General features: G+C 41.5%; 1 protein-coding gene across 1 annotated transcript in view; it reads right to left on the bottom strand.

Moving 5' to 3' along the window:
* The window catches only part of ndst3 (N-deacetylase/N-sulfotransferase (heparan glucosaminyl) 3), a 76,904-nt gene extending 70,720 nt beyond the window's left edge, over nt 1–6,184 (bottom strand). The window contains exons 1-2 of the mRNA XM_053479981.1: nt 5,977–6,184; nt 2,537–3,790 (exon numbers count right to left, since the gene is read on the bottom strand). Coding sequence (XP_053335956.1) covers nt 2,537–3,514 — 978 coding nt within the window. The 5' untranslated portion in view covers nt 3,515–3,790; nt 5,977–6,184. The remainder of the gene's footprint in view (nt 1–2,536; nt 3,791–5,976) is intronic.
* Between the last annotated feature and the right edge of the window lie 9,538 nt (nt 6,185–15,722).

Below are 15,722 nucleotides of genomic sequence, written 5' to 3' on the forward strand. Positions count from 1 at the left end.
AGAGTGACATTCCAATCCATAACACCTAGCACAGAGACTCCAACACACACACACACTCACACACACACACACATACACGATATAAACAATAAAGGGCTAAAATACACAAAGCGTTCGCTTACTAATATGTAATAACAGTGTTGTAACAATGTTATGTAACCATGTAGTGAAATGAAGTCCTCTCTCTCACTCTCTGTCTCTGTTTCCCCTGCATTGATTGGCCTACCATTGATTAACTGTTACCTTTCATTTCGCTCCAGTGGCTTAGTAATGGGCTAAGTCTCCACACACACACACACACACACACGCACACATACAACATGGCCTAGGAAGCACCTAAAAAACAATTGCAGTTAAATCAAAGACCTCTCTCCTCCCTTTCCAGAATCCGGCGGGTATTTGCAGATGACATTTGCAGACAAGCTCTGGAACGAACCATGCTAATTCTCTCCCTGAACACCAACCCGCCACCACCAACACACACACACACACACACACACACATCATCCGCTCCTAATTAGCCCCAGCCAATCAAAGGGGACTGTAACACTGCATGTAAGTTAACAGCGTTCAGGAGGGAGAGACGTAATAGACTCGGATGTAACCTTTTCCTACCGCTGGAAATAAAACACCTCAGCAATTAATAGTATGAGGGAGAAAAACAACACACACACACACACACACATATGGGCCGTAGAAAATAACTGACAGATAAGAGAGTTAGCAGATAAGGAGCTGGATAGAAAACAAACACATTCGGACCACCAAGCCAAAATAAAAAAATAAAAACAGGTCACGTGACCAACTAACTATAAGGCGCTACTTGTGCGGCCGCGCTCCCTACAACGAGGACGTGTGTGTAATACAAAAGCACGCTTGTAGCGTTGACTGGGACGCGCAACGCCATTAAAATGATCAGTAGGCTGTGAAAAAGTATATTAAATCGTTTCCGGGAGAAATAACGCAGCAATAAGACTAACATCTGGAGAGCGATCTGAGAGATTAAATTTTAGACAAAGTGTTCGTTGAAGCCTGCGCGTGCGTGTGTGTGTGTGTGTGTGTGTGTGTGTGTGTGTGTGTGTGTGTGTATGCTAATGTACACCGCACTCCTGACTTTAACAATCTAATTATCGTGTTCTTTCATCATCATGTCTGTCAAACACCTGACATGATACAGCTGTGTGTGTGTGTGTGTGTGTGTGTGTGTGTGTACAGAATATAACAACTGTGAATGAAACTTCCCAAATCCCCCCTGAGTTATATATACTCTAATACTCTTATCCACACACACACACACACACACACACACACACACACACACACACACAGACTTGCTGAGTGGCTGTGTAAGTCATGAAGTCATCACATAATGGAGTGAGCACGACCTTTCAATCTGCTGAAGAGGCTCGTGGAGGGGGGCGAACGTGGGAACGACAGAACGAACAAGTGTGTGAAAGAGTGACTGAGCACCATTTAACTCCTCTTGTTCATCTAAATAGTTCCTTTAGACTCAGCCAGGCCAACTCAAACACCCACTTCTATTCAGCCTCTTACACACACACACACACACACACACTAAGAAATCATGCATGAGTAGTAGATTAACTTCATCTAAAGCTCAAGGGCTAACCTTATTTGAGGTCGTGAATAAATGCAAACTTTATGTCTCCACAAAAAAAAAAAAAGTGAGTCACTAAACTGATGTGAGTAGCTTTAAGCATCTAGATTAAATCTGTCCCTGCTTTAATAATGTCAAATCAAGAAAAAGGTTGAATATTTTAATGTGCATAAATGACAACTTAGGGAGTTTTTTTTTTTTTTTTTTTTTACATTAGGGGGCCTGGGATCTTGTCCAAGAACACTTGACCCTAAAGTCCGGTTCATTTTGATCAGTAAGAACACGATCGTTCCACACTCGGGAACAGTACACTAGTGAAGGTGGTCCTGAGAAAGTTACAGCCTACCCCTGCATTGTTCGAATCAGATATGGAAGCCAATTGTGCTGAAAAACAGACCTGAACACCTAGACAGCCATAGCTTATAAAGTAAGAAGACATGCGAGAGTGCTACTTTAGACAGTTTATCTAATAAATCAATAATATTAGGCGCAATATGATAATATAATAATATAATAATATAGTGCAAAAATTTACTTCGTCGTTCTCTTAAGTTTGATGGCGGCACACAGACTAACTAGGTGCATAAAGTACTACCACCTGCTGTATTGGAAGGTAAAACATATGCAAGTGTATGCAAGGAGAACAATAATTTGAACTCTGACCAGTGGGGGAGATACCATCGTTTCTGGGCACAGTCCAAATCAATTGTGCGTAGTGTGAAAGTGCCGATGAAATTCGCAGCTTTACTTCTAACTGTTACAAAGCTCTGACACTGGAGACTCCTGCTTCAAATAATACATTGCAATTCTTGTTTAAATCTTAACTTTTCGATATAGTGATACAGTTGCAATAAATACCAAGACTGACAGAGTTAAAACTGAACAGACATGTGCATAAAATCCATCTTCGGACCTTACCTTCACATCGTCCACTTTCATCCTCGTCCCTTTCTTTCCCACGAAGATATCATCAATGTCCACCAGGATGTACCGCTCCAACGACCGCGACAGTTTCTTGCCAGTGAGGTACGCAATTGCATCCACCAGTATGAGTCGGTGCAGCCAGTAGCCCAAACCTTGGCCAAACAGCACTCTCTGGACTCCATCATAGAGCCCTAAGTCCTGAACCACGGTGGCCTGGAGCCCAGTTACCATCCGGGCGTTGGCATCGTCAGCACTCAGCCGTGATCTGGCGAGCAGCACTGGTTCGTACGTGGAATGGTTGGACTGGAAAACGGTCCAGTCGTCACCTGGTAGAGGTCCTTGGTCCACTTCCGCTCGGGTGACATAAAGCAGCGGTGAACGCGGGTTTACACAGCAGTCGCACAGGGGTACGTTGGTCCGTAAGGTTAGGGGGAAGCCCTTGAGCTGCATTGTAGGCTGGGAGTTCTCACTAGCACGGTGAAAGGCAATAAGTCCGACACTGTACTCAATGCAATACTTGTCTAGGAGCTCACGGTTCCATGCATCCATACCAGCATACTTAAGTATGTTCTCATAAATGACAAGTGCATATCGCCCACGGCCCTTATGGGTCAGTGGCGGGATGTCACCTTTCCCTGGTGCGATTTCAGCTTGATACTGAAACTGGTTGGATTCTAAGATGGCAATAATGTCCTGCCCCAACTGGGAGTACTGGCTCTCCACAAACACCAACACTACAGGGTCCTTCCGGGATGGATCCATGGGTTTAGGCATTCGCAGCTCTGCCGGTCGAAAGGGTAGCACCCGGAGTTCTGCACAGTCTGGACCGGCGCCATGGTCCGTTAGATCCAGCTCCTGGGCAGACCCCGTGTAGAGATAGTAAGCGGAGACTATGACACTGACCATGCAGAAGGTGGCGAGGAGGATAACCAGCCTCCTCAGATTCCTCCGCAGCTTCACAGCCAGATTCATGGCAAACGGCGTACATGTGTGGGAGGAAGTCTCAGATGGTTCATTAACCTAGACTAAAGATAAGGACTGGCTGACTGGCAAACATTTCATAGTCATGTTACCATCGCACAGCACAGGCTAGTGGCTTTTATTTTACTCCAGATGTTCCGTAGAACTGGATCAGGACACTTACATCATTTTCTAAAAGAAGATGTGCTTGACTTTTACAAAGCCGCCACACTAGTAGGATGTCATTTTATCCATGGTCCTCAAATTTCACTGGTAAATCCTTGCAACCTGTTAAAAGAGGAAAAAAACAAAGAGACATCTTCTGTCAGTCAACAAATTACCACTTAAGCCTGTGTCTGTGAATGTGTCTACGTTTTCCTCTCCCCCGTGCGCTCATCAAGGGAGGATAACGGTGCTCTAAAGGGATAAACTGAGCCATCAGACTCCAGGTTGTTTTCAATCGACACTTCGCAGGCTGTGCCCAACACTTCCCGAGGGGACACGTGATTGGTCAGACATAAATAGGAAAAGTGCGTGAAGAAGGGAGAAGCAATGCAATATGAGCTCTGGGTTGACTTGCAGGGAGAAGCGGCCATCACCTACCCACCCACACAAACCATGGCACACAGAAATAAATCTAGACCACAGACACAACATCTCAATGCGTTATATTATTACAATCTACTGTACAACTTGACTAAATGTAAGAATCAGGTTATGTTTTTTCTCCTTTCTTGGACAAAATTAATAACTTGTTCATGTTTCTAGTTCTTCAGGTTAAGATAAATCCGGAAGTGTACTGGACGTGAGGTTAAACAAAATTATGTGCAACACGTAATCTGATAAGTGCTCCTCTGCTCTATAAATGACTTCTGCAAAGCCTAATACCATTACCTTCCATAAAATCTTGCGTCTTTATTGGCATCCATTACATCAGATGTAAATTAGATGCTTTTTGTTTTCTGGTCCAGGTTCCTTGAGCAATTCTGTGGATGGAAAACGAAATGCACAGGATCCAAAAAAAAAAAAAAAGATCTGGAAGGTAAGGGTTTTAAAGATTAAGTCGCGGCAGAATGGTGGCTTAGTGGTTAGCACTGTTGCCTTGCACCTCCAGGGTCCAGGGTTGATTCCCGCCTTGTGTCTGTGTGCATGGAGTTCTCATGTTCCCTCTGTTCTTGGTGGGTTTCCATCAGGTACGCCTATTCCTAAACTGTCCGTAGTGTGTAAGTAAGTGTGCGCCCTGCGATGGATTGGCACCCCGTCCAGGATGTACCCCGCCTTGTGTCTTAAGTCTCCTGGCTCGCCTGACTCCACCCCCCGCGACCCAGTCTACAGGATAAAGCAGTATAGACGATGATCGAGTTGTTGATTAAGTAATAAGTCACATTCGTACAGTACCTTCAGTGGAAAGGAGGATTGAGGATTGGGTTTAAGTACATCATCAGCACTTATGGTGCAGTTCTTTTCTGTCTTGCGATTAAACAAAAGTCAGAGGTTGCACCTGTTTGTGCGTCCGCTTTGGATTATCGTGGTGTGTTCATGTGCATGTGTGTGTGTGATGCTGGACAAGGCATGAGGTTACTTCTGAATACCTAGAAAATCCTCCATGCTGTCGGAGATGAGTAACACAAACTGTAAGTTTTTTTGTTGTTGTTTGTTTTGGAGAAAACATGGATTGTGCACAGGCGCACGTTTTTAAACATCTTTAAAATGTTTCCAATCATCATCATCATCATCATCATCATTCTCGTTCATACCCGAGACTAAGGAAACTCTCTTTCTCTCTCATTCCGAGCGCGACTGTGAGCGCACGCGCTACCAGGGGAGGAAAAAAACCCGCGACTTTTCTCTGACCACCAGGCGGCGCGCTTTTGTGGGGTGACGCGCCCTGTGGACCAAATTAACCTTTTATTTAATAAGCGGTTAATTAATAAGCACTCAGGAATGACCTGGAACTAGAAAGGAATCAGGTGCTAAACACAGAAATGTGTGGGAGGAAAAGATGCAAACCACAATGGATGCGCAAATAAATAAATAAATAAATTAATTAAAACAATGCACTTCCAGAAATGGAAGGATTTCATTCAAGAACAAGAAGGAAAAACAAAACAAAACAAAACAAAACAACAACAACAAAAAAAAAGTTTAGAGACATGATGGCATATGCGTTGGTTAAAAAAACAAGCTTAGTGCATCATGACATCGCTGATACAAGATAATGAAAGGATAGATAGATAGATAGATAGATAGATAGATAGATGGATGGACCGAGATCTCTCCGAGTGTGAATGCGTTGGGAGCGCGCGCTTCATTCCGATCCCGCATTCCGACACAAAACAAAAAGTAGTTACATCTAAAGCAAAGCGAAATAATAAATAAATAAATAAATAAATAATAATCTAAGTGATGCGCTCAGGAGGAAGAGGAGGAAGAGGAGGAGGAGGATGTGTGAGATCCGCGGTGCGCTGACTTACCTCGAGCCGAGGACGAGGCTCGTGCGTGCGGCGCGACGCGCTGAGTGAAGCCGCCTGAGCTCCTCTCCGCGTTCCGCTGCTGATCCGGAGGCAGCCATCCGGAATGATGCAGCCACCTATTCACCCCTCTCTCTCTCTCTCTCTCTGTGTGTGTGTGTGTGTGTGTGTGATGACGATGCTGCGTCGCTGAGGGAACGCCGTCGCCACTGCCGCTTCTCCTCTGACTTTAACGCGCCTCCTGTGCTTGCGCGAAGGCGTGCAAGTGTGTGTGTGTGTGTGTAATCGGATAGGTTATCTCTACAGCTTTCTTTCATCCGTGCGACCAAAATTCTTTTACTGGATTCATAAATCATAAGGAAAATATATCAATTTATCACCGTTCCTACAATATTGAATTAACATCAATGATATGTATATACCAATAATTATAATAATCATAATAATCATAATAGGAATGAGTTCTTTTAGTGGTGCATTAACCTACAGTGCCAAAACTAACGTGCACTTCTACAGTGCTGCATTCACATATACATATACTGTATTCACTGAGTTGCATTAACACCTGCAATGTTGCATTAAGTCACACACACATATGTGTGTGTGTGTGTGTGTGTGTGTGTGTGTAAATTTCTTTTACATTGTACAGATGATTTTTTTAATTTCTTTTTTTTTATATTCTTTATATTTTGTTCTATTTTCTGCAGCTTCTATAGCTAAACATATTCTTATTTTATTACACTATTTACTTATTGTTAATTGTTTTTAAATTTTTAAGGGTCACGGGCGGTCATTCAAGCATTTCACTGCTGTGTATGACTGTCTATGTGACAAATAAAATGTGAATTTGTATTTAAAATTTGAATATATATATATATATATATATATATATATATATATATATATATATATACACTACCGTTCAAAAGTTTGAGGTCACTTGCAATTTTTTTTGTTTTTGTTTAGTGAATTATTTTCTACATTCTACAACAATACTGGAGATTTCAAAACTATAAAATAACACATATGGAATTAGGTAATTATGCAACAACAAGAAAAACAACAGTTAGTTCTGTAATAGTTCTTGCAAGAACAGTATTGTGTCAAGTGCATTTGCAAAATCCCTCAAGCACCATAACGAAACTGGCTCTCATGAAGGCCATCCCAGGAGGGCGAGACCAAAACCTACCTCTGCCGCAGACGAGAAGTTCATTTAGAGTTATCAGCCTGAAAAATGACCAATTAACAGCACCTCAGATTAGAGGCGTTATGAAGTCTTTACAGAGCAGAAGTAGCAGAAACATCTCACCATTAACTGTTCAAAGGAAACTAATGCATTTTGGACGCCTTCAGCAATACTTTACAATGTAGAAAGAAAGAAAAATTAGGAACCATCATGGAGTTAGAAAGTGACCCCAAACTTTTGAAAGGTAGTGTATATATATATATAAACAAAGGTTTTGTCTGTGCATTGGGTTTCGCTTTTTTCAATGATATCTTTACGTTTCGTACCTTGAAGGACCAGAAACCAATTTGCTGTATGTCTGTATGTCTATCCAGCGAGCTTTTGTCACTGGCTGTACAAAATTTAATGGATTTTTTTTTGCCAGCCTTTAAATATTTGCATGAAGTGAAACCAGCTCCATAAATGAAATCAAAATGTTGAGTGGAAGTGAAGTTATGAGCAGTTATGTGCCAGATTATTTAACTGGAAGTTTTCGCAGTGTACTGCGCATACGGCACACTGTGGGCGCGTCTTAAATCAACCGCTGTAAAGAATTCAAAGGAACGTTAGCAGTACCTACCTGTAGATGTCTGCCTGAAGTTTAACCTGCACTATAAGTAAAATCAAAAATCAAATGTTATCAACAGTTATGCGCCAGATTTCATAACTTACTTAACTCAATATAAACACCTGTGCCAATAGATATTAATTAGACAAATTAAAATTAATATTTTTATTCATATTTTCCCCGCTGAAGTGCTATAAGTATATTTTAATGTGCTGAAGTCATTTTAAGAGAAAAAAAACGAATCTCTCCAATTTCGGAACAGGGAGTGCATTCGGCTGATGACGAAAGAAGTACAACTCAGCGTAAACAATGCAAAATTTGATTTCTTTGTATTGAGAAGTTATTTAGAGAGTTCTGCTGTAGGCAGACAGACAGGCAGACATGTACGAGGCCTTCAACCTGAAATAATAATATCACTGAGTACATTTTACCACTAATCTTTAACTATTTTTACAAACCCTTTAATTGTCGACCACAGGTAATTAACCACTACAAGGATGCTCGTGGTTTGCATTAAAATTCCACAGTCCCACATGAACCCCAGCGAGGATGAATAAATTCCTGCTGTGTAAATTCACTAACACATACTGTGCTGCGTTGGAATGTAAATTGTATCTTTAACAACCTGCCCACATCTGTAGTAAACATGCCCGGGGTGATCCCAGTGGACAGCAAGATGTGTTGTGGTCCAATTGCTTAAACCACATCAGGTGGTGGTTTGGGACGCATATGACCGCATAATGTTTTTAGTGTAAATGCATTTCGATGTATCCTAGATAACATAAAGAGATTGTCTGAACTGTGAACAAAGAATTTAGGCATTCTAATTGAAAACAGATAAGCTGATGTTTCTTGGTCTTGGTTGTCTGTTTGTGACTGGATCATTTGAGACAAGGGTTAATACTTTATATAAACAGGGCCCAACTCCCATAGACTCATGTTAACTCATACAGCATCACATTAACTTCTGCAGTGTCACATTAACTTTCCATAGTATCACATTAACTCATACAGTACCAGATTACACCTTTTACAGTGTCACATTAACTCCTATAGTGTCACATTAATCCCTACACTGTCATGTTAACTCAGTGTTTTATTAACTTCTATAGTGTCGCATTAACTCTGTGTCTTACAAACCGGTATAGTGTCACATTAACTCCTACAGTGTTACTTTAACTCATATAGTGTCACATTAACCCCTACAGTGTCACATTAACTCAAACTGTGTTTTATTAATTCATATAGTGTCACATTGGTGGCACGGTTGCTTAATGGTTAACACTTGCACCTCCTGGTCCTGGGTTCGATTCCCGTATCGGGTCTGTGTGCATGTTCTCCCCGTGCTTGGTGAGTTTCCTCCAGGATTTTCTGGTTTCTTTCCAAAGACATGCAGATTTTTGTTCCCAAATTGCCCGTAGTGTGCAAATGTCTGGGTTGTAGGAATACAGTAAATACATTACAGAGGTTCCTAGATGCATGGATAGTGCCACATTAACTCCTATATTATCACATCAACTATAGTGTTACATTATTTAAACAGTTTTTTATTAACTCACTGTGTCTTTTTAGTGTCGCATTAACTCCTAAAGTGCATCCTTATACTGGGTCACATTAACTCCTACATTGTCGCACTAACTCATATAGTGTCTCAATAACTCCTACAGTGTCACATTAACTCCTGCATTGTCGCATTAACTCATATAGGGTCGCATTAACTCATATAGGGTCGCATTAACCTACATAGTCTTGCGTTAACTCCTTTATTGTCACATTAACTCCTAGTGTGGCCTTAACTTATATAATGTCGCATTAACTCATATAGTGTTGCGATAACTCATATAGTGTAGCATTAACTTATACATTGTCACATTAACTCTTAGTGGAATATTAACTCCTACAGTGTCACAATAACTCCTAAATTGGCGCATTAACTCATATAGTGTCGCATTAACTCCTACATTAGCGCATTAACTCATATACTGTAGTGTCGCATTAACTCCTACATTGTCACATTAACTCATATAGTGTTGCAATAACTCATATATTGTCGCATTAACTCCTACATTGTCACATAGTGTTGCATTATGTCAAACAGTGTTTTATTAACACTTGTAGTGTCACTTTAACCCCTTTAATGCAACATTAACTCCTACAGAGTCTCATCAGAATTTAATGCAGTGTTTAATTCATTCTTGCAGTATATACAGTATTAGACCCCAGCTGTAGCACACGTAATTAACTCAGTAATTGATTGAGAGCGTCCTTTGTGATTTTTAAATTCTCTTTCCATTCAAAAATTCCGCAGTTGAAAAAGGTCTAACATTATCACATTATGGCAAGATCTGTAAAAACAGATGTCTGTCAGTCACTTACAACTTACAAGCTGCTCACAGACAAAATACCGTCCCTATTCCAAACCCTCCCGCGGATCCATTACATAATATTCTATCTCTTCTCCCCTTTACTTTAGATTATTCTTATGTCTGCCAGTATGTACTGTATAGCAGTGGTACAGAGAATTGCAGAAAGTACTCAATGAAAACACTCACAGTGGGACACTCAGTCTGTCAAGTGTGATTAAAAGGAATTCCTTCCGAACATTGATCTTTGCACCATTCCAAACAAACAGTAGAACTCGGTCCCCGACATTGTTCCAAGTGATTTAGTAAGTCATCCTGAAGTACTGAAGTAGAAATAAAAATAGCCCTGCATTCAAATATTACATCTAAACCCAGAATCTTACATCGAAATTCATAAGCTTTTCAAAAAATGCATTATTAAGTTGGCTTGAGAAAGCCAACTTACTGATATCCGACTTAAACTTATTAAGTTGGCTTGAGAAAGCCAACTTACTGATATCCGACTTAAACTTATTAAGTTGGCTTGAGAAAGCCAACTTACTGATATCCGACTTAAACTTATTATTATTATTATTATTATTATTCTGAGACTAAATTTGTAAACACTATCTCCTCCTAGAGCTTTAACTCCACTAACTCCAAACTCGGCCCAGACCTTCAGACTGATCTCACGGGGTGTGCTATATCTTTTCTAACTGATCGGACTTACTAATTGCCCCGCAGGGGCAATTAACCGCCCTAAAAATCCCATTTACTTAACATTGAGAGAATTTTGACGGTTTGTTGCGCAGAGAGGGAATTTTGTAGAAACGTTAAATTAACCCTATTTGAAGATGTTTGCAGCCTTTGTCAAAAGATACCATGCACAAGGGTATAAGTTTTACCCCCGGGGCAAGAGAGGTCCCCAATTTGCCCCATTGACATATAATGGGGATTTTGGCGATGAACTAGTCCCGCACCATTTATCGTAGACCCATGAGTGAGGTGTCAAAGCGTGCAGAATATTCGGGAAGAATTTTTCTATGACTTTACTAAGGGGTGGGCGGTTAATTGCCCCCGCAGGGGGCAATTAACCGTCCCATTGACTTATAATGGGGATTTTAGCGAATTATAACTGGTCCCGCACCGTTCATCGTAAACCAACAAATGAGGTGTCAAACCGTGCGCCTTATTCGGGAATGGGGTGCTGTGACCTTTCTAAGGGGTGGGTGGTTAATTGCCCCCGCAGGGACATAAAACTAAAACTTTATGTCCACTGAGTTTTATGTCCATTGAGACCAACATTGCCCGAGTCCCATGAGTGAGGTGTCAAACCGTGCGCCTTATTCGGGGATCGACTCTTATTCGGGGATCGACTCTTCTGAGGGGTGGGTGGTTAATTGCCCCCGCAGGGGGCAATTAACCACCCACAGACTTAACATTGAGACCAACATTGCCCGAGTCCCATGAGTGAGGTGTTAAACCGTGCGCCTTATTCGGGGATCGGGTGCTGTGACTCTTCTAAGGGGTGGGTGGTTAATTGCCCCGGGGGCAATTAACCACCCACAGACTTAACATTGAGGCCAACATTAACCGAATCCCATGAGTGAGGTGTCAAACCGTGCGCCCTATTCGGGAATGGGTTGCCGTAACTCTTCTAAGGGGTGGGTGGTTAATTGCCCCCGCAGGGGGCAATTAACCACCCACAGACTTAACATTAAAACCAACTTTGACCGAGTCCCATGAGTGAGGTGTCAAACCGTGCGCCTTATTCGGGAATGGGGTGCTGTGACTTTTCTAAGGGGTGAGTGATCAATTGCCCTCGCAGGGGGCAATTAAACCCCCACAGACTTAACATTGAGACTAACTTTGCCCGAGTGCCATGAGTGAGGTGTCAAACCGTGCGCCTTTTTCGGGAATGGTGTGCTATGACTTTTGGTAGGGATCTGTCGCACGGTTTTCCCGAAATTCCCAAATAACCACCCCATTTTCCCCTATTCATTTCAATGGGAAATGGCCCGAAAAAGGGTGAAAACATGGGTCACTTTGAAAGCTTACCGTTCGGCCATAATTTGTCGTAGAAACATCATTCAAAGTTTAAACGGATCACTAGAATTTGGACTTTTACGGATTGGGTCCATGTTTTGATAACTTATACGGTTGCTTCACGAGAGCAGTTTAAGTTTGATGAAAATTTTGATTTTTCACCATGCGTGCCACTGTCAACTGCCATATTCACAGAGTGTGAATCGGATGGTGTCTTTACACTGTCACCACGTCAATATAATACAGTCTACGGGCATAAGGATTCAATATGTCGTAGTCAGGAAGTTCCTGCCACTCACGGTGAAAGAATTTTTGCGATCGGACCTACGGTTCTCGGTTGGGAAGAGTTTGTTTGAGAGCTTAATTATTACAGTTTGCGGTTCTCTGTGTCTGTCACAGAAGAGTGTGCGTGCGCATGCATGACCCATCCCCCACACCACCGACTTGCTAATGCCAATTAGACTCAATCAAACTTCTCTTCTATGTACTATTTCTAACCCATTCAAACTCATTTAAACTCATCTATCTATCTATCTATCTATCTATCTATCTATAATCTGATTATTTCTATCTATCTATAGACTTCCCTTCTATGTACTATTTCTAACACATTTTAACTCATTCAAACTTATCTAACTTTTCTAATCTATCTATCATCTGACTATTTCTAACTAATCTATCTATCTATCTATCTATCGATCTATCTATCTATCTATCATCTGACTATTTCTAACTAATCTATCTATCTATCTATCTATCTATCTATCTATCTATAATCTGATTTTTTCTATCTATCTATAGACTTCCCTTCTATGTACTTTTTCTAACACATTTTAACTCATTCAAACTTATCTAACTTTTCTAATCTATCTATCATCTGACTATTTTAACTAATCTATCTATCTATTTATCTTTCTATCTATCTATCATCTGATTATTTACAACTAATCTATCTATCTATCTATCTATCTATCTATCTATCTATCTATCTATCTATCATCTGACTATTTCTATCTATCTATCTATCTATCTATCTATCTATCTATCTATCTATCTGTAATCTGACTATTTTTTATCTATCTATAGACTCAATCATGAATCTATCTATCAATCTATATATCTGTAACTGTCTATCTGTCTGACACTATCTATCTATCTGTCTTTTAAACCTTTTAAACTTAAACTGTTTTAACTTTTTTAACTTCTTAAACTATTTAAACTTTTCACACTTTTAAACTTTTATCTCCGGCTTTCTCAAGCCAACTTAAAGTTTGTCTAAACAAACTTTTGTATCTAGTTATTATTATTATTAAGTTGGCTTGAGAAAGCCAACTTACTGATATCCGACTTAAACTTATTATTATTATTATTATTATTATTCTGAGACTAAATTTGTAAACACTATCTCCTCCTAGAGCTTTAACTCCACTAACTCCAAACTCGGCCCAGACCTTCAGACTGATCCCACGGGGTGTGCTATATCTTTTTTAACTGATCGGACTTACTAATTGCCCCGCAGGGGCAATTAAGCGCCCCAAAAATCCCATTTACTTAACATTGAGAGAATTTTGACGGTTTGTTGCGCAGAGAGGGAATTTTGTAGAAACGTTAAATTAACCCTATTTGAAGATGTTTGCAGCCTTTGTCAAAAGATACCATGCACAAGGGTATAAGTTTTACCCCCGGGGCAAGAGAGGTCCCCAATTTGCCCCATTGACATATAATGGGGATTTTGGCGATGAACTAGTCCCGCACCATTTATCGTAGACCCATGAGTGAGGTGTCAAAGCGTGCAGAATATTCGGAAATAATTTTTCTATGACTTTCCTAAGGGGTGGGTGGTTAATTGCCCCCGCAGGGGGCAATTAACCGTCCCATTGACTTATAATGGGGATTTTAGCGAATTATAACTGGTCCCGCACCGTTCATCGTAAACCAACAAATGAGGTGTCAAACCGTGCGCCTTATTCGGGAATGGGGTGCCGTGACTCTTCTAAGGGGTGGGTGGTTAATTGCCCCCGCAGGGGGCAATTAATCACCCACAGACTTAACATTGAGACCAACATTGCCCGAGTCCCATGAGTGAGGTGTTAAACCGTGCGCCTTATTCGGGGATCGGGTGCTGTGACTCTTCTAAGGGGTGGGTGGTTAATTGCCCCCGCAGGGGGCAATTAACCACCCACAGACTTAACATTGAGACCAACATTGCCCGAGTCCCATGAGTGAGGTGTTAAATCGTGCGCCTTATTCGGGGATCGGGTGCTGTGACTCTTCTAAGGGGTGGGTGGTTAATTGCCCCCGCAGGGGGCAATTAACCACCCACAGACTTAACATTGAGACCAACATTGCCCGAGTCCCATGAGTGAGGTGTTAAATCGTGCGCCTTATTCGGGGATCGGATGCTGTGACTCTTCTAAGGGGTGGGTGGTTAATTGCCCCCGCAGGGGGCACCCACAGAATTAACCACCCACAGAATTAACATTAAAACCAACTTTGACCGAAACCCATGAGTGAGGTGTCAAACCATGCGCCTTATTCGGGAATGGGGTGCTGTGACTCTTCTAAGGGGTGGGTGGTTAATTGCCCCGGGGGCAATTAACCACCCACGGACTTAACATTGAGACCAACTTTGACCGAGTCCCATGAGTAAGGTGTCAAACCGTGCGCCTTATTCGGGAATGGGGTGCTGTGACTTTTCTAAGGGGTGGGTGGTCAATTGCCCTCGCAGGGGGCAATTAACCCCCCACAGACTTAACATTGAGACTAACTTTGCCCGAGTGCCATGAGTGAGGTGTCAAACCGTGCGCCTTTTTCGGGAATGGTGTGCTATGACTTTTGGTAGGGATCCGTCGCACGGTTTTCCCGAAATTCCCAAATAACCACCCTATTTTCCCCTATTCATTTCAATGGGAAATGGCCCGAAAAAGGGTGAAAACATGGGTCACTTTGAAAGCTTACCGTTCGGCCATAATTTGTCGTAGGAACATCATTGAAAGTTTAAACGGGTCACAAGACTTTGGACTTTTACGGATTGGGTCCATGTTTTGATAACTTACACGGTTGCTTCACGAGAGAAGCTTAAGTTTGATGAAAATTTTGATTTTCCACCATGCGTGCCACTGTCAACTGCCATATTCACAGAGTGTGAATCGGAGGGTGTCTTTACACTGTCACCACGTCAATATAATACACTCTACGGGCATGAGGATTTAATATGTCGTAGTCAGGAAGTTCCTGCCACTCACGGTGAAAGATTTTTTGCGATCGGACCTACGGTTCTCGGTTGGGAAGCGTTTGTTTGAGAGCTTAATTATTACAGTTTGCGGTTCTCTGTGTCTGTCACAGAAGAGTGTGCGTGCGCATGCATGACCCATCCCCCACACCACCGACTTGCTAATGCCAATTAGACTTAATCAAACTTCTCTTCTTTGTACTATTTCTAACCCATTCAAACTCATTCAAACTCATCTATCTATCTATCTATCTATCTATCTATCTATCTATCTATCTATCTATCTATCTATCTATCTGAAATCTGATTATTTCTATCTATCTATAGACTTCTCTT

The sequence above is a fragment of the Clarias gariepinus genome, chromosome 20 (genome assembly GCF_024256425.1).
Source record: "Clarias gariepinus isolate MV-2021 ecotype Netherlands chromosome 20, CGAR_prim_01v2, whole genome shotgun sequence".
NCBI lineage: Eukaryota > Metazoa > Chordata > Actinopteri > Siluriformes > Clariidae > Clarias > Clarias gariepinus.